The sequence below is a fragment of the Rhinatrema bivittatum genome, chromosome 2, assembly GCF_901001135.1.
Source record: "Rhinatrema bivittatum chromosome 2, aRhiBiv1.1, whole genome shotgun sequence".
NCBI lineage: Eukaryota > Metazoa > Chordata > Amphibia > Gymnophiona > Rhinatrematidae > Rhinatrema > Rhinatrema bivittatum.
In genome coordinates, this window is record NC_042616.1 from 42,156,997 (window position 1) to 42,178,697 (window position 21,701).

Genomic DNA, 21,701 nt, shown 5'->3' on the forward strand with positions numbered 1-21,701 from the left:
ACATCCTCTTCAGTAAACACCTCAAGCCAAGAAACAGTCACCTCCAGAGGACCTTTCATTTTCATCCTTCATCCAAGAAATGTCTGAGTCCATACCCTTCCAACTACATGCTGAAAAGGATGAGAGGCAACAGACACTGGAAATTTTACAGTTTGTAGATCCTCCTAAGCACAATCTGGCCACCCCTGTACACGAAGTGCTATTGCAGCTTCAGCAGAAGATTTGGGAACACCCATGTACAACCCCTGCTGTTAATAAAAGGGTAGATTCTACCTATCTATCTAGTTCAAGCTGCCCCAGGATTTGGGAAACCTCAACTTCCTCACAATTCCCTTGTGGTGGAATCTGCTCAGAAAAAATCTCGCAGAACCAGAACTCATGCCTCAATCCCTCCAGGAAAGGACAATAGATTTTTAGATCAGATGGGAAGAAAAATCTACCAAGGAGCCATGCTCAACTCCAAAATTGCAGCATACCAACTTTACATGACTCAACACCAGAGAAATCTCTGGAAACAGATTGAAGAGTTTCTACCCTCTCTGCCTCAACAACACCAAGAGGCAGCACAAATCATAATCCAAAAAGGCTTGGATGCAGGGAAGCATGAGGTCAGGGCAGCCTACGATGCTTTTGAAACATCCTCGAGAACAGCAGCATCTGGCATTAGTGCCAGAAGGTGGGCCTGGCTAAAGGCTTCTGATTTATGCCCTGAAGTCCAGGACAAACTAGTAGACCTTCCCTGTCAGGGAGATAATTTGTTTGGCACCAAAGTGCAGGATGCTGTCGCTCAACTTCGAGAGCACTCAGAGACACTAAAACAACTCTCCATGCTGCCTCATGACCCTGCAACCCACACAAGTCGCAGACCACCGCGTAGAGAAACAAAGCGTCCCTTCTATCGCCCAAAGAGGTACTATCCTCCCGCTTCTAGGCCAAGACCTCCAAGGTCTCAACAAAGACCACAACAAAGACAACAACGGTCTGCGAGGCCCCAACCACCTCCTCAAACAGGACCTACCTCGGGGTTTTGAAACAAATTTCAGAGCACAAGGCCAATATTCCAATCCCTAAGCCACCTTACCAGTTGGAGGGAGAATACCCCATTTCTATAAGGAGTGGACAGCAATAACAACCGATCATTGGGTCCTGTCCATAATTCATCGAGGCTACCGTCTAGACTTCGCATCTCTCCCTCAGGAGTTTCCACCACAAAACTCCCATCTCAATCACATACCTCAATTACAAACAGAATTATCCGCTCTTCTGCAATCAAGAGCCGTGGAACAAGTACCACACAGTCAGAAGGGCAGAGGATTCTATTCCTGGTATTTCCTCATTCCAAAGAAACCGGAGGCCTACGTCCCATTCTAGATCTCAGAAATCTCAACAAATTCTTAAAAAAAGAAAAGTTCAGGATGGTTTCATTAGGCACAATGCTTCCACTTCTACAAAAGGGAGATTGGCTTTGTTCTCTGGATCTTCAAGATGCTTATACACACATTCCTATATTCCCGCCTCATCGCAAGTATCTACGATTCACAGTAGGCCATCAGCATTTCCAATACCGAGTATTACCATTCGGCCTGGCTTCAGCTCCCAGAGTATTCACCAAGTGCCTAGCAGTGATAGCAGCACACTTACACAAACAAGGTGTTCATGTTTTTCCTTATCTCGACGATTGGCTTATCAAAAGTCAATCACAAGGAGCAATAACTTCACTGACTCGCACAATGGCTATACTTCACAGACTGGGATTCCTCATCAATTATCAGAAATCCCACATGAACCCTTCTCATCTACTCCAATTCATAGGAGCAGAATTAAACATAGACATTGCACAGGCTTTTCTACCAGAAGATCGGGCAATCACACTGTCCCTGTTGGCACACTCAATTTCAGACAACAACAAGCGACAGCCCATCAGTTTCTTACCTTACTTGACCACATGGCCTCAACAGTTCATGTCACTCCTATGGCACGACTCGCCATGAGAGCAACCCAATGGACTCTACGATCACAATGGATCCAAGCCATTCAGCCATTACATTATCCAATCCAAGTAACCCACCAACTACGCTCATCACTACAATGGTGGACAGCCAAGGACAATTTACGCAAGGGCCTACCCTTCCAGAAACCAGTCCCTCAGATAACTTTAACTACAGATGCATCCACCTTGGGGTGGGGAGCTCACATAAACTCTCTTCAAACTCAAGGAACTTGGACAAAACTCGAAGCCACAAATCAAATCAATTTTCTGGAACTTCGAGCTATACATTATGCGCTGCATGCGTTCAAGGACTGCCTTTCACACAAGACTGTCCTGATCCAAACAGACAATACAGTAGCCATGTGGTACATCAACAAACAGGGAGCTACGGGCTCGTATCTCCTTTGTCAAGAAGCTGCACAAATTTGGGACTGGGCCTTGAACCACTCAATGTTCCTACAGGCCACTTATCTAGCAGGAATTCAAAATGTGCTGGCAGATCGACTCAGTCGTCAGTTCCAACCACACGAGTGGTCCCTGAATCCCTCAGTAGCGACCAAGATATTCCAGTGTTGGGGACAACCAACAACAGACCACTTTGCGTCGCATCTGAATTACAAAGTAGACAACTTCTGTTCTCTACACAAACAACAGAACCAGCTGGCCAAGGACGCTTTTGTTCGCCCTTGGAACTCAGGCCTCCTATATGCGTATCCTCCAATACCGCTTATAACGAAAACTCTAGTGAAGCTACAACAAGACAAGGGGACCATGATACTCATAGCCCCATACTGGCCTCGACAAGTATGGTTTCCCACACTGCTAGACCTTTCAGTCAGGGATCCAATACGCCTGGGAGTAGCTCCCAATCTCATAACTCAGGATCAGGGTCGGTTGCGCCATCCCAACCTTCAATCCCTATCCCTGACGGCATGGATGTTGAAAGCTTAATCTTACAACCACTCAATCTTTCATAAAATGTTTCTCAAGTGCTTATAGCTTCACGGAAACCTTCCACTAGAAAGAATTATTCTTTCAAATGGAAAAGGTTCACTTTGTGGTGCAGACAGAACCACATTGATCCGTTCACTTGCCCCACTACTTCTCTTCTAGACTATTTATACCATCTTTCAGACTCTGGTCTTCAGACTTCATCAATCAGAGCACATTTGAGTGCAATCTCAGCTTATCATAACAAGATGGGAGGTGCACCTATATCCACACAACCTCTTGTCAGTAGGTTTATGAGAGGTCTAACTCACCTTAAACCACCAATTCGGCCTCCAGTCACAGAATGGGATCTGAATCTGGTTTTAACAGCATTAATGCGTTCTCCCTTCGAACCCATTCATTCTTGTGATCTCAAATTTCTCACATGGAAGACTATCTTCCTAATAGCCATTACATCAGCTAGAAGAGTTAGTGAGTTACAAGCACTTGTCACCTATGAACCTTATACAAAGTTTCTACATGACAGAGTGGTTCTCCGTACACACCCAAAATTCCTTCCTAAAGTAGTTACGGAATTCCACTTAAATCAAACCATAGTTCTACCCACATTCTTTCCAAGGCCTCACTCTCACCAAGGGGAAAGAGCTTTACACACTTTGGACTGTAAACGTGCATTGTCTTTTTATTTAAACCGCACTACATCCCTCAGAAAATCCAGTCAACTTTTTGTTTCTTATGATCCAAATAAGCCAGGTAAAGCAGTGGGCAAGCATACTCTATCAAACTGGTTAGCAGATTGCATACAGTTTTGCTATGAAGCAGCAGGCCTTCCTCTCCAAGGGTGAGTAAAAGCACACTCAGTACAAGCAATGTCAACTTCAGAAGCACATTTTCGTTCAGTGCCAATCATTGACATATGTAAAGCAGCAACATGGAGTTCCCTTCACACCTTTGCAGCTCATTACTGTCTGGATAAACAAGGACGACAAGATTCAGCCTATGGACATTCTGTCTAGAACTTGTTTCCAGTTTAATCCCAACTCCTTCTCCAACCATTCTGCTATGATCTTCGGCTGACTCATTTCCTCAACAACGCATTCCTGCTACCTTCATGGACAATGACTCAGCCTCTAGCTTGCTAATCACCCATATGTGAGGACTAGCATCCTGCTTGTCCTGGGATAAAGCAAAATTGCTTACCTTGTAATAGGTGTTATCCCAGGACAGCAGGATGTAGTCCTCACAGAACCCCCCCGCCACCCCGCGGAGTTGGGCCTCAGATTTTTTTATTATTTTATTTTGCTAATGCTTATTGCTACATACGAGACTGAAGTGAGACCCCTGTGGCAGGGAATATCATGGCATGCCGGGCATGCTCAGTAGCCCCAGGCTGCCAGTTAAAAGCTTCTAGAAACTTTGCCAGAAGTTTTCCCGCATTAGGGCTCCGTGAGTGACGTCACCCATATGTGAGGACTACATCCTGCTGTCCTGGGATAACACCTATTACAAGGTAAGCAATTTTGCTTTTTGTACCCCCCCCTACCTTTATTCCGCGAGTTATGCCTGTGCGATCTGGCTGCCGGTGGCAGTGTTCCGGTCCGGGGGGCTGGTCCGGAGTCCGCGGCCACACCCCCGGACCCGCCCCGAAAGCCGCGTCACCTCCGAAATGCCCCCGACACGCCTCCCAAGCAAAGCCCCGGGACTTACATGCGTCCCAGGGCTTTGCGTGCGCCGGCGGCCTATACAAAATAGGTGCGCCGGCGTGCGAGTGCCCTAGCGCGTAAATCCTACCGGATTTACGCGCTAGGGCACTCCGGTAGGATTTACGCGCGCAGGGCATTTAAAATCTACCCCATAGCAGATAGATTTGAGTCTGATAATACCATCTATGGTTTCCAACAACCAGGTGGGATTTCTCAATGGCAGAGTGGCATTCTCCCATGTTGTGAAATTAGTTATTTATTTTTATATACCGACATTCATTCTGACATATCACATCGGTTTACATTCAGGTACTGTAGGTATTTCTCTATCCCCAGACTACTTACAATCTAAGTTTGTACCTGATTAACTATGGCAATGACCATTTGTATTGCCAACAATATTCAGGCTGTGGAGATAGGCTTTGACTCTGAAAAGGCCTTTGATAGAATCTCGTCTGTACATATTTTCAGTATTACAGAGGTCTGGTTTTGCTAGAAATATTCTAAAGTATATAACACTTCTTTACAGAGCAATAATTTCAAATAATATCGCTAATGGGCACAAGTCGGATGACTTCTGAATAGAAAGAGGGATGAGGCAGGGTTGCCCTCTTTCCCCTCTGCTGTACATCTTGTCCATAGATCCTCTATTGAGGAGAATTGATACTGATAGTACAATTCAGGGATTTAATAAAGGAGGTCAATCCTCTAAAGTTGTGGCGTTTGAAAACAATGTCTTCGTCTTCCTCACAGAGCCAAATGAATCTATACCGAGAATTTTAATCAAATGGATTTTGGGGAGTAAAAATCAGTCAGGACAAGTCTGAGGTATTATAACTCCAGGGAACCTTGAGAGAATCGTGGGGCAAGGAATTCCCCTTACGTTGGATAGAGGGGGAGAGGAGGTAATTGGGGATAAAGATCCAAACTGACATTAGTAAACTTTGAGGGTAATGTTAATGCCCTTGTTCTGTCCCCATTAATGGGTACATGTTTGTGTCTGTATATAGTGCAGCCCACCTGTGTTTACCACAGCCCCTCCTTCCTAGTACTTGTGACACTTTATGTAACCCAGCACAAAAGTCTGAGAGCCCTGCCTTTAAGAGGGAGTTTGCCTTTAACAGAAACCCCCTCCCTTCATGTTCCCTCCTGAGTCACTGGGTCCTGGGCTCTCTGCTATTGGTTCTTGCCCCTTACCTCAGCCTGAGGAGATTTTCTCCGGTATTCAATCCATGACGGTGGTCTGTCTCAGCTGAGCCAGTAGAGAACTCAAGTGCCTGTAACCTTTGTTACATGAACAGCTTTTCACGTTCCTCCTACTGCTTAATTATAAGACTAATCAGCTTCAACCCCACATTCTCTTACCCTGCGTCCCAAGATACTTCACCTCCCTTCCCCTGCCTTCCTCCAGCTGCAAGGATTTCTGCCAGAGGCATAGACATTTGAAAACAACTCTTGTAAGTAATGAGAAGTTATCTTTATAATAAAGATTTCAGACTTAAAGATCCTTGTTTTGAAGACTGATTGGGTGGAACGTTAGCTGCTTTGGATGAGGGAACTTTGAAAGTTTCTGTGAAACAAACAGTACAAAAGCTGTACAGTGAAAGGCTTTACAGTTAAGAACTGTATAGCCCTATTGAAGAACTTGGCAAAATCCTACAGCATTGGCTGAAACTTCCTCTCTTTAATTGGTAGGATACACCTAATGAAAATGATAGAAGTTCCCAAGTGGTTGTATGTGATGCAAATGCGCCCTATTTGACTATGCCAGAAAGATATTGGGGAAATAAATAGGAACCTTACTTTTTTTTATGGAAGAGGAAGAAGGTGAGAATCCCATTGAAGTTATTGATGAAACCTCTGGCAAGGGGAAGTTTTAAATGTCCTAATATGCAAATGTACAATATGGCATGTATGCTAAGACCATATCTAACTGGTTGTTTGCAACTTCTAGATACTCACCTTATCATTTACTACAAAGTTGGCTGGGTCCTTTTTGCTTTGAACTGTTTGAGCCAGATTGCAGAGAAGGATATCCCAAGAGAAGTAAAAGATCACCTAATAGTTTCCTCCAGCTGAAAGGCTTGGTCTTTCATAAGTGAACTTGCACATCAAGTAGATAAAGTCTCTTCATTCACTTCTATACAGGCAAACCCACAATTTTCAGGATGGCTTGAATAAAGGTTTGACCCATTATTCTTTAAGGATACAAGTAACTGCTCTTGTTTGTTTCAGGGGTCCAGTCAATGGTGGATCCTTGTCGGCTCATTCTGATGGGGTCTGTTTTCTGAAAGGAGTGGCACATCTTCGTCGTCCTTTGTATTTCCAGTGTCCCTATGGAGTCTCAATTGGTTTTGGATTTTTTGGTAGGCCCTATGCTTCGACCACTATGTGCAGTTTCTGACTTTGACAGCAATGTTCCTTGTGGCAAATTGTTCTGCGCATAGAGTTTCCAAGCTGCAGGCCTTGTCTTGCCAGGAGCCATTTCTCTTTTTACCGAAAGTGGTCTCTGAGAACCATTCCATTTCCCTGGCATCTCTGGTCAGGGAAAGCCTTTGGACGTCAAACAGCATATTGTCAAGTATCTGGAAGTCACTGGACCTTTGCATAGTTCGGATTGCCTGTTTGCTCTCCATGGCGGTAATGGATAGGAAGCGCTAGTCTCGCGGGCTACAATAACTCGCTGGATTTAGGAGGTAGTCATGACCGCATATGTGGATGCTGGGACGCAATTACCTAGTTGGGTTCGGGCCCATTCCACTCAAACTCAAGCAGCATCATGGGCAAAAGTTAGATTGTTGTCTCTGTCGACATTTGCTGAACTGCGACATGGTCCTCCTTACACACCTTTCCAGGTATTATCGTCTGGATGTGCAAGCCCAGGACGATGCAGCCTTTGCACATGAGGTTCTGACTGGATCACGAGCAGCCCCCTACCCTATTCAGGAGTAGCTTAGGTACATCCCACTTGTTCCGGATTCATCTGACTGGACTCTAAGAAATGAGAAATTCCTTTTCTTTAGGACAGTCAGATGAATCCAGCTTCCCTTTCTTGGCTGCCGTATAATTGCATAATGATCCTCCTGTGTGTCTATGTATTACAGGGCTTACTGGTAATTGTTACTCCAGTCCCTAGAGTAGTGTTATTACATTCTTGCTAAGCTCAATGTTGCTTGTTGGCTGAGTATTGCAATGGTTATCTGTTTTTCATCAAGCTTTTTGATAGTCTGTCCACAGATGCTTATGAAGAGAATACTGGCAGGCTGATGTAACTGCAGGGGTGTATGTACTGTGACGTCAGTTTACTCCGTCTCCATCTGCTGGTAGGCTTGCATAACCCACTTGTTCTGGATTCATCCTAAAGAACAGGAAATTATCAGGTAAGTAGTAATTTCTCATTTACTTTTATAATGTAAAATAGATTTATGTATTTAATTTATGCAAACTCATGCAAGTGTATTGCCTATTAATACATTTTGCCACAGAATTAACAAATTAAATGCAGAATTTACCCTGAGCATCTGATAGAAATTGGGATCTCTGATATCTCCCTTTAATTTACAAACAGAAGAAAAACCCTCCCTGTCATGCTGAGGTCCCCTGATGAAGGTGAAGCAGAAGGTGCTGATTGTGGCAGGGTTTGTGTTTCAGGTCCCAGTAACCTTTGAGGACATCGGCATCTATTTCTCCCAGAAGGAGTGGGAAGATCTAGAAGAATGGCAGAAGGAACTTTACAAGGATGTGATGATGGAGAATTATGAGACCCTCATCTCTCTGGGTAAGGGAGAATTTTACAATTTTTATTAGTAGCCTTGGGGCACCATGAAAAGGGCAGTTCGGAGTCTGAGGGTTTAATGGTGTGAGCTGGTAAAAAGTAAGAAAGAGATCGAGTGCTGAAGTGGACAGTTGGCTTCCTGTCAGCTGAACACATGCAACAGATGCAACATTACCAGGGAGTAAAAAGTAACATCTGACTGACTGTCTCAGTGGGTTATAGCAGGATAGAATGGATGCCACACGTGGCTATATCAGTGGCTTTTAATAAATTTAAGTGGCATTAGATCAGGGCCTTCAAGGGATTCAGTGAATCCCCAGCCCTAATCAGTTCTTTTAAGTTTGGTTTTTTTTTGGATTGTGCAGAGATAAACCAAACTCCTGTTCAAACTGATGCAGCACTCAACTACATGATCTGTTTCCTTGACCCCATAGCTGGCAGTAGGTGTTGCATTGAAGCAATTTCATCTCCTGCTATCATGGGGGCCAATCACGCAATTCTTACCATGCGGTGGCAGCAGTAAATGATGTCCCATGCCACAAAGAGAACCTGTGATGCGGCAGGTTACCACAGAGCCCATCCCATGGTAGCTAAAGAAGAGAAGGGGACCCATTGACCGCCAGTGGAGCCCATTTCACTCATGGGTAAATACAAGTCCCGGCAGGCCAACATGGTGTCCATCCCATGGCAGCTGAAGAAGAGGACCAATGATCCAGCAGCATGATGAAGAGGCAGAGAAGAGAGGGGGAGGCCCTGAACATGTGTGAGTGAGTAAGAGAGACTGTGTGTGTGTGAGAGAAAGTGAGCCACTGAATGTGAGAGAATACCTGAGGATGTGGGTGTGTGTATGTGAGAGGCAGAGTGCCTGTGTGTGAAAATGAGAAAGCCACAGTATATGAGTGCCTTTTGTGTGAGAGAGTGCTTGTGTATGTAAGGGAGAGACAGCCACTGAGTGTGAGAGAGTATGTGTGTGAGGGACAGAAAGCCACTGAATGTGAGTGAGTGTGTGTGTGTGTGTGTGGCATAGAGAGCCACTGAGTGTAAGAGAGTGCTTGTGTTTGTAAGGGTGAGAGAGCTACTGAGTGAGAGCGAGTGCTTGTGTGTGCATGTGAGGGACTGAGAGCTACTGAGTGTGTATGTGTGTGCATGTGAGGGACTGAGAGCTACTGAGTGTGTATGTGTGTGCATGTGAGGGACTGAGAGCTACTGAGTGTGAGAGTGTGTATGTGTGTGAGGAAGAGAGAGCCACTTTGTGTGTGTGTATATGAGGGAGAGAGAGCCACTTTGTGTGTGTGTATATGAGGGAGAGAGAGTCAATGAATGTGAGAATACCTTTGTGTGGAGGGACAGAGAGTGCCTATGTTTGTGTGAGTGAGATAAAGCCAGTGAGTGTGAGAGTGTGTGTGTGTGTATGTGTGTGAGAGAGAGAGAGAGAAAGAGGATAAAGTTTGTAAACCCTCTTCTCCCCCTCCCCCCACTAATCCAGGACAATCTCAGGGTGACTGGAAATCAAAATTTCCCAGGTATGAAGAGTGGAGGATTTTTAAAACTCATCATTAGTTTTAATTGTTGGGTGATCTTTGATATGTCTCCAGTTTTTAAACATTGTATTGATGTAATATTTGCAGTGCTGGTCTTTCCTGAGTAGGGTGGTTGCTTTTTGAGTCCTGGGAGTTAGTGATATTTTGCTAAGGCAGATTGTTTCTTGGGCTAAACTGTATTCTTGGCAGGATCTTATAACTTTTATTGGACTTTGTAAGTATTATCTTAAAATACTATCTCAATAGCTTATGTGCAATGTAAGACCTGTCTTTAGATGTTAACATTTCTGATCTGACATTTTAAGAATGGGCCTGTGTAGTTTTAAAAGCTTTTGCACAAGATTTTTTGGTAAGGGTATTTTTTTATTTTGCAAGTAATTTTAGGAAGCCTGGCTTGTTCTGTTTAAATAATAGGTGGTGTTTTGGTGTTTTAGGGCCTGATATAATATTTGCAATGTTATCTTTTTAAAGGTAGCATTGTTACTGTTTGAGTGCTGTCAGATAGTGCTGTTTTGGTATGGGAGGTTTACTATATTATAATTGTTTATTTCCCATTGATAGCAGGGCTGAATTAGCCATGCTGTCATGGGAACTGCCAATCAGGGCCCGGGGACAGAGCTTTAACAAGCAGAGATCAAACTTTTAGTCTCTGAGGCTGCGCGTGTGTTCCCATGCCGGAAAGTAACAGATTCTCCCCAGTCTGTTCTTTCCGCGTGCGGGTGTGCATGCAGAGCTTGTTTTCTCCTCAGATTTTTCTTGTTTTTCTCTTCAAAATGTCAAAGAAGCCGTCTGGATTTAAACCATGTCCCTGCGGTAAGGTCTTGTCCGTCACTGACGGACATGACCGCTGTTACCGCTGCTTGGGACCAGATCACAGTCAGGCCGACTGTGATTTATGTAAAAGAATGTCACCTCGAGCCCAACGTCACTGGGCATACAAAATGCGAGACCTTCAATCCCCTTCAGAGGCACACTCGTCTCCTGGCCCATCTAAGCGAAGGGGCCCAACTAAAAGAAGAGCCTCATCGTGGGACCCTCAGGCCTCCAGGATTGGAGGTAAGGTGGTCTGTGACACCCAGGGACCTGGGTCACAGTACCAGAATGCTCCCGGACAATCTTCTGACAAAGGGCATCCTCGAAGTACCACTAAACAAATGCCAACGCGTCAGCGACCTCAGACGGCACATTCGGCGCCGAAGCCGGATAGGGCGCCAGACATGGAGAGATCCAGGGACGGAACACGCAGCACCGGAAAGGCCACATACGGCGCCGAGGTTCATACATGCGGCGCCGGAAATGCGCACATGGCGCCGATTTCAAAGGCTCTGAGAGCAACGAACACAGCCCCGAGGACAGCGCCGGAGACGGCGTAATCGAAGCAACATATTGCACATTCGGCGCCAGACACAGCGCAATTGGCGCAAAAAAGGAGACACTATAGTAGAGAACAAAAAAAAAGATATTTTTCTTCCAGTTGTTCCACCTCAGTGGTGTCATCGCATAGTGACGTCTATCACAAAGCTCATAAACGTTCATGTCACAACAGTACTCAGCGTCCCAGCCATAGTTCTTCAAGACGCTCCCATAGACATGGACACAGGCATCATTCATCACATAGGGATAGAAGGTTTGATTCCCAGCCTTCCAAGTCCACTTCTTCCCGGTGAACATCGTCTTCAGACTCAGTCTCCCAGTCAGACCAAGACATAGTCACATTCCGTCTTCTTCTACCTCATCACACTCTCGAAGCAAACCGAAGGGCAAGGATCTTTCTATTTCGGGATCGGAAGGTAATGATAACTGTCCTTCCACCCGGGAAAGGCGAAACACAGATCACCACGATCTACTCCTCATCAGTCGCTTCCACTTCCTCCACCACAAAACAGAACACAAATGCCACCACAAGCTAAAGAGGCATTTCTGGCTTTATCACAATCACTCTCGGGTTTTTTTGAAACACTACAATCTTCCTTTGACTTCCCGGTGGAGACTCCAGCCAGTCCTAAAAGCCCAAAACAGGCATCAAGGGAGTCATCTGTGGAACCGCTGCCTCCTTCTGCACCTCCATTACCCGGCACTCTAACTCATGATCAGAATCCACATGACTACTCCACGTCCTCTCCAAACTCTGTCTTCCTCGACAGGCTTCCCTTCGGATCCACCTGAGCAACCACCTGAGCCCTACTCCCCTCCGGAGGATCTTTCTTATCCAATATTTTTGGATAAGGTGGCGACTATACTACATCTGGATGTCCAGAAACTTCCTGACCCCAGAGACGAGACGCTTGGTCTTTTAAAAATATTTGAAACCCCGGGAGAGCCTACATCTCTTCTGCCACAGAATGCTGTACTGCAAAAATCCTGGGAAACACCACACACTCTCCCAGCGGTGTCAAGAACTTGAAATTTCAGATTCGAACCAGTTCTCCATATTCTGTTCCACAACTACCACATGCATCACTAGTAGTTGAGTCTGCACTGCAAAGATCCAAAAGATCAAAAACACATGCCTCTACTCCATCAGGCCGTGACAGCACATCCTTGGATGAATTCGGCAGACGCATCTACCAAAATGCAATGTTGTCTGCCCGCATTCAACATCACCAATTTTATATGGTCCAATATATATATATATGAATGTATCCAAGCAACTAAAGGCATGCTTATGTTCCATCTCCACTGCAAGATATGGAAGACTGCTCTCTTTATCTTTTACGTACTGTTTACAAAGCGTTCGAAACATCGTCAAGAGCGTCAGGCACAGCGATAGCAGCACGGAGGCTAGCATGGTTACGTGCCAGTGCTATAAGGGAAGAGTTGCATGACAAATCTACTAACTTGCCCTGAATGGGGGACAACCTCTTTGGAGATCGCTTCCAAGAAGCAGTGAGTAAACTTAAAGATCAAGCATTAGTGGTGCAGTTTCTAACGACTCTTACTCATTCCTCTACTTCCCATCGATACTCTTCTAATTCTCGTAGACATCAATTTTCGCATAGATCATACCGTTCCTACCAACAGTACAGGACACCCTTATATTCTTCTTATCAAAGACCACAACCAATTCAGTCTCAGCAACAACTGTTGTGTTCCGCGGCTGCAGACGGCCACGGCCCCCCCTACCTGGCCCGCTACGGCAACCCGCCATGGCAGCATCGGGGGAAACGCCAGTAGCCCAATGCCTGTCGGTCCCGCGCGTTGGCAAAGCCCTCTGCGGTGGACGCCGGGCTGGGACCTGTTCCTGCTCCTCCCTCGTGGCGTCGAGCAGCCTTTTCTCCGTGGCCGAAGTTCAAGATGGCTGCCGCCATCTTAGGAGCGAGGCCACGCCTCCTTCCTAGATTTAAAGGGACCTCTTCCCTTTAATTGACTACAGTTGTTTCTTATGAGCCAGAGCAACAGCTTCCAGCGTTGTTAGAGTCTGCTTGCTTCAGTGAGTCTTCTTGTGCTTCGGATCCTTGCTTCCTGGTTCCTGTCTAGTCTCTTTGATTCCTTGGTTCCTGACTTCGGACTGGCAAGTGGTGATCCCTCGGTGTGTGACCTCGGACTGGTAAGCGACGACCCTCTGGCACTTGACCTTGGACTTATTCTGGAACATCGTCTCCAAGGGCCCACCTAAGTCCCAGCGGCCCGGGTCCCTACAGGCTCCTCCCAGGGGGACTGCGGGCTTCCAGGGGTGAATCTCCAGTTGGCCCTTGCACCAACCTCACGACTCCTTGACTTCTCAAAGTTCCACCTAAGTCCCAGCGGCCCGGGTCCCTACGGGCTCCTCCCAGGGAGACCATGGGCTTCCAGTGGCGAAGACACAGTTGGCTCCTCGACGTCACGACTCTTCCTCTGCCTCCACGGTCACCTCAGTCTCCTGTGCCGAGGGTCAGCCGGTCACATCTTCTGTTCCACCTCACCACCCGACGGGAGAACCTAAGGATCCTCCTCCTAAGGTACACCATCCTTCCGTCCACCCAAGGGTTCACAAGCTTGAGCATAACAACAACAAAGAAGAGGCAAACCAAGATCACAACGTCAGCAGACACAACAACCAGCAACTACATTGAAAACGCAACAATCTTTTTAAACTCAAGGCCGCCACCATCCCCTTCAGCACCCCCAGGAAACATCACGGCTCATTTCTCCGCCTGGGAAGCTATAACGACAGACCAGTGGGTACTCGACCTTGTGAAACATGGTTACCATCTTCAATTCATGACCAAGCCCATTCTGCCTTATCTATCCCTGAGAGCACCAAGAACATCTCATCCCCCAGATCGGCCAAGAAATAAACCTACTTCAGAATCAACGGGCAATACATCAAATTCCTCTGATGGTCAGTTCCAAGGGCTTTTACTCCCCATATTTCCTCACTCCCAAGAAATCCAGGGGCCTTCGTCCAATGTTGGATCTTCGAGAACGGAACAAATTATTAGTCAGGGAAAAATTCAAGATGGTATCGTTGAAGTCAAACCTTCCTCTCTTACAACTCAATGATTGGATGTGCTCCATAGGATCTGAAAGATGCTTATACCCACATCCCAATCCACCCTTCCTCTTGGCTGTACCTTTGTTTTCAATACAAACTTCAGCATTACCAATACAAAGTTCTTCCCTTTGGCCTATCGTCAGCACCCAGAGTCTTCACCAAATGCATGGTGGTGGTGGTGGCCTACCTTTGACAACAGGGGTTGACAATCTTTCCATACCTGGACGATTGGCTGATAGTGGCCTCAACTCCAACCCTTCTCCTGCAACACCTTCAAATAGTAATCACTTGACTCCAGGACTTGGGACTAGTAATCAATTTTCAGAAGTCAATGCTGCAACCTACTCAAATTCTGCAGTTTATCGGAGCTCGTCTGGACACTACACGCACCAGAGCGTATCTCCCGGAAGACAGAAAACAGGAGATGTGTCGACTTCTCCGTTCCCTGCATGCAACCAGTTGCCCGACGGCCCGAGACATATTACAAGTCTTGGGTCAGATGGCGGCAGCAATTTTCACTGTTCCCAACACAAGACTTCACATGCGACGATTACAATAGGGTCTGAAACGCCAGTGGAAACAACATTCACAACCATTGAGCAAACGTCTATCGCTAACATCTCAGATGAAGCAAGATATCAAGTGGTGGCTTCTAAAACCCACACTGACCAAGGGAGCACTGTTCAATCCTCCGTCACACAACGCAATCCTAACCACCGATGCATCTTGCAAGGGTTAGGGAGCCCACCTCGACCTGTTAGAAACACAAGGTGTTTCTAACAGGTCGAGGTGGGCTCAATCGGTCGGTATGGGAACAATCACGTCAAATAAATTTATTAGAACTACGAGCGATATGCAGTGCCCTTCAAACCTTTCAAAATCACCTCCGGGGGCGAAGAATGATGATCTACACAGACAACCAAGTAGCGATGTTTTATATAAACAAACAAGGAGGGTCAGGTTCCTGGTCCCTCTGCAAGGAAACCCTCCAAATCTTCCATCATGCTCACCGCCATTCCATACATCTACAGGCCACATACCTTCCGGGAATGGCCAACACCAGAGCAGACAAATTAAGTCGAATTTTCCATCCACAAGAATGGACTCTCAATTCCCACATAGCTCAAGAGATCTTCGCTCAGTGGGGTGTTCCGTCCATAGATCTCTTTGCCACGGAAGACAACACTCAACTTCCACGATTCTGCTCGACCCGTCCCAGGCAACTACGGATCGCTCAAGATGCGTTCCTCATTCCATGGAAATCCACTCTCCTATATGCATTTCCACCGATTCCACTCATCACCAGGATGATTAAAAAATGTCGAGAGGACTGAAGTCAAATAATTCTAATTGCTCCAAATTGGCCCAGGCAACCATGGTACAGCTACCTTTTACGCCTTTCGATCGAACCGCCAATTCGGCTTCCCAATCATCCAGATCTTCTAGTTCAACACCAAGGAGAGTTAATCTATCCACTCCATTCGTCCCTATATCTGACTGCATGGAGGTTGAACGGATCCTCTTGACCGAGCAGGGTATCTCCGCATCGGCTCAACTAGTTCTTCTGGAGTCCAGAAAACCATCAACCAGGCGCAATTACAGTTTCAAATGGAAGCGTTATTCATCATGATGTACAGCTAAGAGTATTCCACCGTTAGACTGTTCACCAGAATTGCTCATAGACTATCTTGAAGAATATGTCTGATTAAGATAACCAAGAATACCCAGACTCCTCTGCTGTACTGGCCTGTCAGAGGTGAATGAACTTTGAGAGACTTTCTGACTATCACAGATTCAAAGGATGCAGAAGAGTTGGGAAACTGGTAAACCCTGCAAAGCCTTAGAATTATAGGCCAGGAAGGCATCAATGACAATATCTGCACCACAATACATGGCAATTTATTTTGCAGGAAACCAGGATGCAAGCCTTTATCTTGCAGATGCTGGTTTCGATAACCTGAAACCAAGTTGAATGAATCCTGGTGCCAAGCTCTATTCAAGACCCAGACTGTGAGGTGTTTACAATAAACAAAGAAGAACAACAGAAGACAAGAAGAGAATACTTGCATCAAAAGCCAGCATGATACAGGAACTTGTTTACAGTGGGAGGAGAAACAGGGTTAGAAGAATTCTTAGTTGAGGGAGGTCCTCACAAGCATTTCCTATACAGGATAGATTGCCATGACAACAGTATGTGTTTGTGGGCAGTTACACTTTTCTGGAAGCTTCGAGAATGTTGTATTTTGATTATATAAGTCAGAGCATGGCAGAGATTCACGGAGATGCTAGTTGGTATAGATAGAGGGCATATTGCATCTCCCAGAACACTTGTCTTTTTCTTTTTTTTAAAAAGCCAAAATAAACTAAATTTTAAAACCTCTTGCTGAATTGCAGTGTTCTTGTGCCCTAAGCTATGAGTCCCAAAATTAGACATTTTGGCACCCCAGATGGGACTCTAATAACTGTTGTTATTATTAATTATTAATTATTAATAAGCTGTAGTATTGCTTTTGGCGGACGAAGGTAATACTAGGTTCTTGAAGGGTAAAATTTGGCTTGCCGTTCAAAGATTGAGTTACCCAGGTAGACTGGAGGTTATCCCGGAGAATTATGAGTTCAGAGCAGATGTGGAATGAAGTTGGATCTATTTTGTGAGTATGTAACAAGAAAAAAAAAAAAAAGGAAAAATCTGTAAGTAGCAATGTTTTTATTTTATTTGTTGTACAGTGTATATAGCTTGTGTGTTATATCAGGTTTAGAATACTTTTTGCACAATGTTCTTTAATATATGTTAGGGAGACAGGACATGAGTTGATGATTTGATTAAAATCTAACTTAAGTTCTGGTATTTTCAGATTGAACAGTTGAAAAACAGAGGGGTAGCCAGCACTAGTCAGTCTGGGGTCTTTTGTTCTTAGACCGCATGGCTTGCGCTCAAGTACTTTCACTTTCACTTTACATCTGGGGAGCGGCTGAGTAGAGCAGTTGTAAGTGTGTAGATTCAGAAGGAGAAAGAGGGAATAAGTTACAATTGGTAAGTTGAAAGTTATAATTAGTATGATAAGGAGTTTTTAGTTAGTGGATTTTTTACCAAAGTTTAGTTGTTAAACACAAACAAATGCGGTGCTTTTCAAACTAGAAACTGCATGGTTGGATATTATAGTTTACAGCTGTCTGTGATTAGAGGTACATGAATGTCTCCAGTTTATTTTAGTTTATGAGATTTATTTTTATCAGTTCATATTTACGTTTGCTTTGGAGTTAATGCGTGATTGCTGTTAGGGTATCATTAACCAGAGAAATGAGAAGTTTTTCAGTTTTATGGTGTTTTGCTTCTCCCCCCTCCCCCTCAAGGTACAGGGCTGAATGATGTAGCCATGGCTGGCCACAAGGACTCTTATGTTCACTGTAAACGTAGAAAAAGAATAATCAGCCCAGTAAGCTTCTTAGTTTTTGGTTTTATTTCCTACCATTAATGCAGAGATGCTCATATTTGCATCTAAGTTTTTAGAATTGTGTGATTACCGAGAGTTTATTGTGCATTGTGTTATTTCATTTGGTAAGAACGAAAGCATGAACCTGTGTTTATTTAAAGCCATTCATAATTAGATTTGATTTATCATTGGAGAGGGATGTATGGTTTTGTTCTTTGGTCAGGGGTATAGGCAGAGAGATAGAAAAAAAAAAAAAAAAACACCTGGGAGTGAGTCACTTTTAAAATGGATTTTACAGTTCTGCTGAGAGGTTTGAGGTTTAAGTATGTTATAGGACTGAGTGCACAGGTGATAGAAGAGGGACTAATGAATTGATCTGTTTAATGTGAAAACAGAAATTTGTGTTGAAAGTATGGGGCAAGTGAATATTAGGGATGAGAGATGAAGTAATGTTAAAGAGGGAAGAGATTTAGGAATATGCAGAAGGCTGTGTGCTGAGCAATATAGACTGTTTTGGGTAGAGAAAAGATGTAAGTCAGTTGCATTTAATTGTGTGACGATAGGATTTATTTTAACTTAAACACAGGTCAGAAATAAACGGCCGGCATGCAGCAGTAAGGATGATAAATATTTCTCAGTTTTGATTATACCTCAGTAGCTGCTACCTTTTAGAAGAAAGGAAATGAATTAGGTGGTTTATTTTGATGGGAGTTCAGGTATTACATGTTTGTATTGTGGACTGGTTAGATGATATGTAAAGGAGAAAGATTGTGAGACGGTGAACAACAGAGAAATAAGCAGCAATGTCTATTATCTATTTATATGCCAGTAAGAAAAACTTTTGGTTAATGCATATTAGTCTGTGCCATCCTTTTATTTTCAGACTTCCAGACTCCTAGCTGAGATATGTCTGTGCTTTTGGAAATGATTCGTATTTCTATTTAGGGTATTTGCAGGATTTGGTAGTAAGAACTTTGTGGAACATATGCATATTGGATGGAAATAGAATGACTTCTAATTAAGTGCAAAGTTGTTTGTTTTAAGTTTTTCTTTTAGAAGGCGAGTTAGGAGTTTACAAGCATAGGAAAACAAAAAGAAAAGGTTTTAGATTTGTAAAAGGAAGTAGCTCTTATCACAGGGGACAGCGCCTCTTAGGGGTGGACCATCATAGAAAGGAAAGTAGCTTTATGACTGCTTTTTGCTGAATTAAGGTATAACAGTAGTTTGACTTTTAAGGAACCTGTAATGTCATTTTTAACTTTCATTTTAATCATTATATTAACTGTTATATATTAGATTTCTTTCCAGGGTACCAAAGCACAAAGCGCATCTGTCTCTGTTCTATGGGAGATGAAGATCAGTTTTTTCCAGTTTGATTCCTTTTCAATTTTTGAATAGATCTATTTTAATTTTCATTCTGAGTTTTTGTTTTCTTTTGTGGATCGATCCAATTCTTTTATATTTTAAAATACGTTTTTCTTTTTTGAGCTCAAAAGTTTGTCATGTTGTTTGTTCCATGTTACATGTGTACAAGGAGGAATGAATGAATGCATGTATTATGTGGTCAGTGCTGTGACATATATGTTTTAATGTACAGTTTGAGTATTTATGTTTGTGGTCTGGACCATTGCATGATGTTTTGAAATAATGTGGGGATTATTTGGCAACTTAAATATAGGGAGTACGTGATATAAAAGTATTTTCTTACTACTTAATCGGATTTGTTGCACTTTTATTTAGGTTTGAATTCATACACATGCATCTAATCTAAGGAGCTAAGAGATTCTGCCTTGACATCATCACTGAATCCTACTAAAAGAACTATATACGCACTGAATGCAGAAATTATGGTCACAGACTTTCTTACATATTATATGGACTGCAAGGCTTACAATTTATACCTGATTTTTGTTTTTTATGTTTTGTGGGAATGACTTTATGCAGAATTTGGGTTCTTTCATTCTCTGTCAGCACTTAGGTGTTCAAGTTAATAATATTATTTGAAGTGATGCTGTTTTTATTAGTTTGTATGTTCCAAGTTAAGTAATATTTTCCAGTCTTAGATTTTATAATACTTATATGCTGAATCAGTTAAATGCATATGTACTAGGTTTTTTCTATCTTTATCTATGGAAGCTGCTTTGATCACATAGAGGGTGATGTGTTTCATTGTGATTCAAATATGATAATTCAGGGTTCAAGAGGGAGATCTCTTTATATTTCTCTTCCACACCAGCCTAAGTTATAAGCTATTTCTATTCTTTGGTTTTGCAGCTTGCACTTAGGATAATCACTTTGCTGATCTTTAATATTTCAATATTCTAATGTCTTTGCTGAACCCTTCTTTGAATATCTTTTCCTATGACACTATTTACTAGATTTTACCTAATGACTGTTTCACTCTCTTTCACAAAGATTTCTTTTCTCCTTAAAACAAATATATACCTTACACATGAGGAGCTCTGCTATAGGGATTTGTAATATTCTATTACTATATCTTTTGGCATATTAATTGCTCATTGTTCTTTTCTTCTTATCTTGGTCCTTTCACTATAAACTCTATCTGTGACTTATAAGCTAGTGGGTTTCTATTTAGGATTCCAAAGGGGAAGATATAATTTTCCTTATTTCTGTCTTTTATTTATATGACATTCCTTCTTTTCCTGTGTAAAATCTTACACTAATGGTTTATCAATTCTGTAAAGTAGTTCACATAATATGTTAAAGACTTTCTCACAGAGTTAGCTTTCATCTATTATTATGATTATCCCCAATATATTTAGACTTACTATCATTTGAGAAGGGTATGAGCCCCATTTCCCCTAGAAGTATCTGAAGACGAAGCAGTATTACTAGTCATCATTTACCTTAATAATTAATACTTGCCCTACACAGCTGTATTATCTCTTGGATATATGACTGCCACAAGTGAATTAGGACAGTTCATACAGTGAGTGCTTTCACTGCTACAGTTTATTGTCATAATACTGGATAGTATTATACATACCCTACAGAATTAGTATGATGTTTCAGACTTTTGCTATGCCTTTGTCTATCATGCATATGCTTTTGTATTTGATCTTCCATCACTACAGCATATGACTAGAATATGTCTTATGCTTTGCAACACTTTTACATCATGTATGCACAACACAGTATGAGTTTTTCTATAGATTCTTGGTTTTCTTCTATGTTATTGGTTTCTTTACTTTTCTGGTAAGGTGCATTGATTATATCCCTGTTTCCCATTTTAATGAATATTATCCTGGGTAGTTGTTCACAACAACAGTATTCATTGAAAAGATTTGCCCAGTATACCTAGTATTATATGAGAAACACAGTACTTTCATACTAGTCTCTCTGTGTACTTATCTTTACTTATCTTTACATGTTATACCACTATTATGTACTTACTTGATTCTGAAAGATAACATATGTGATCATGTTATTATGAAGTAGGTCCTTTTTATAATGCAGGTATCTGTATAGCTCCATTATAGAGCTAATAGTTACTTAGTGAAAATTAGTTTTGATGTTATTTTTTGATTAACTAGTGAATGCTTGTGGGAGTTTCATTCATATTAATTAGGAATCTAGAGGGACATACACCTATGCACTACACCTGATAAATACCAAGGTTAGGGGTTAGGTTACACTTTTAAGTTCCTCTGTCATGGCTTAGCATCGAAGACTGATTGATGTGACACCTATCCATTAACGGTGTCCCATAGAGGGAAATGAAGAATATGTCTGATTAAGATAACCAAGAATACCCAGACTCCTCTGCTGTACTGGCCTGTCAGAGGTGAATGAACTTTGAGAGACTTTCTGAC

At 43.1% G+C, this 21,701-nt stretch overlaps 1 protein-coding gene across 1 annotated transcript in view; it reads left to right on the plus strand.

Annotated features, from left to right (window-relative positions):
• Positions 1-21,701, plus strand: part of LOC115085907 (oocyte zinc finger protein XlCOF6-like) — a 54,237-nt gene that overhangs the window by 8,335 nt on the left and 24,201 nt on the right. Inside the window, exon 2 of the mRNA XM_029592445.1 lies at positions 8,296-8,422. Coding sequence (XP_029448305.1) covers positions 8,296-8,422 — 127 coding nt within the window. The remainder of the gene's footprint in view (positions 1-8,295; positions 8,423-21,701) is intronic.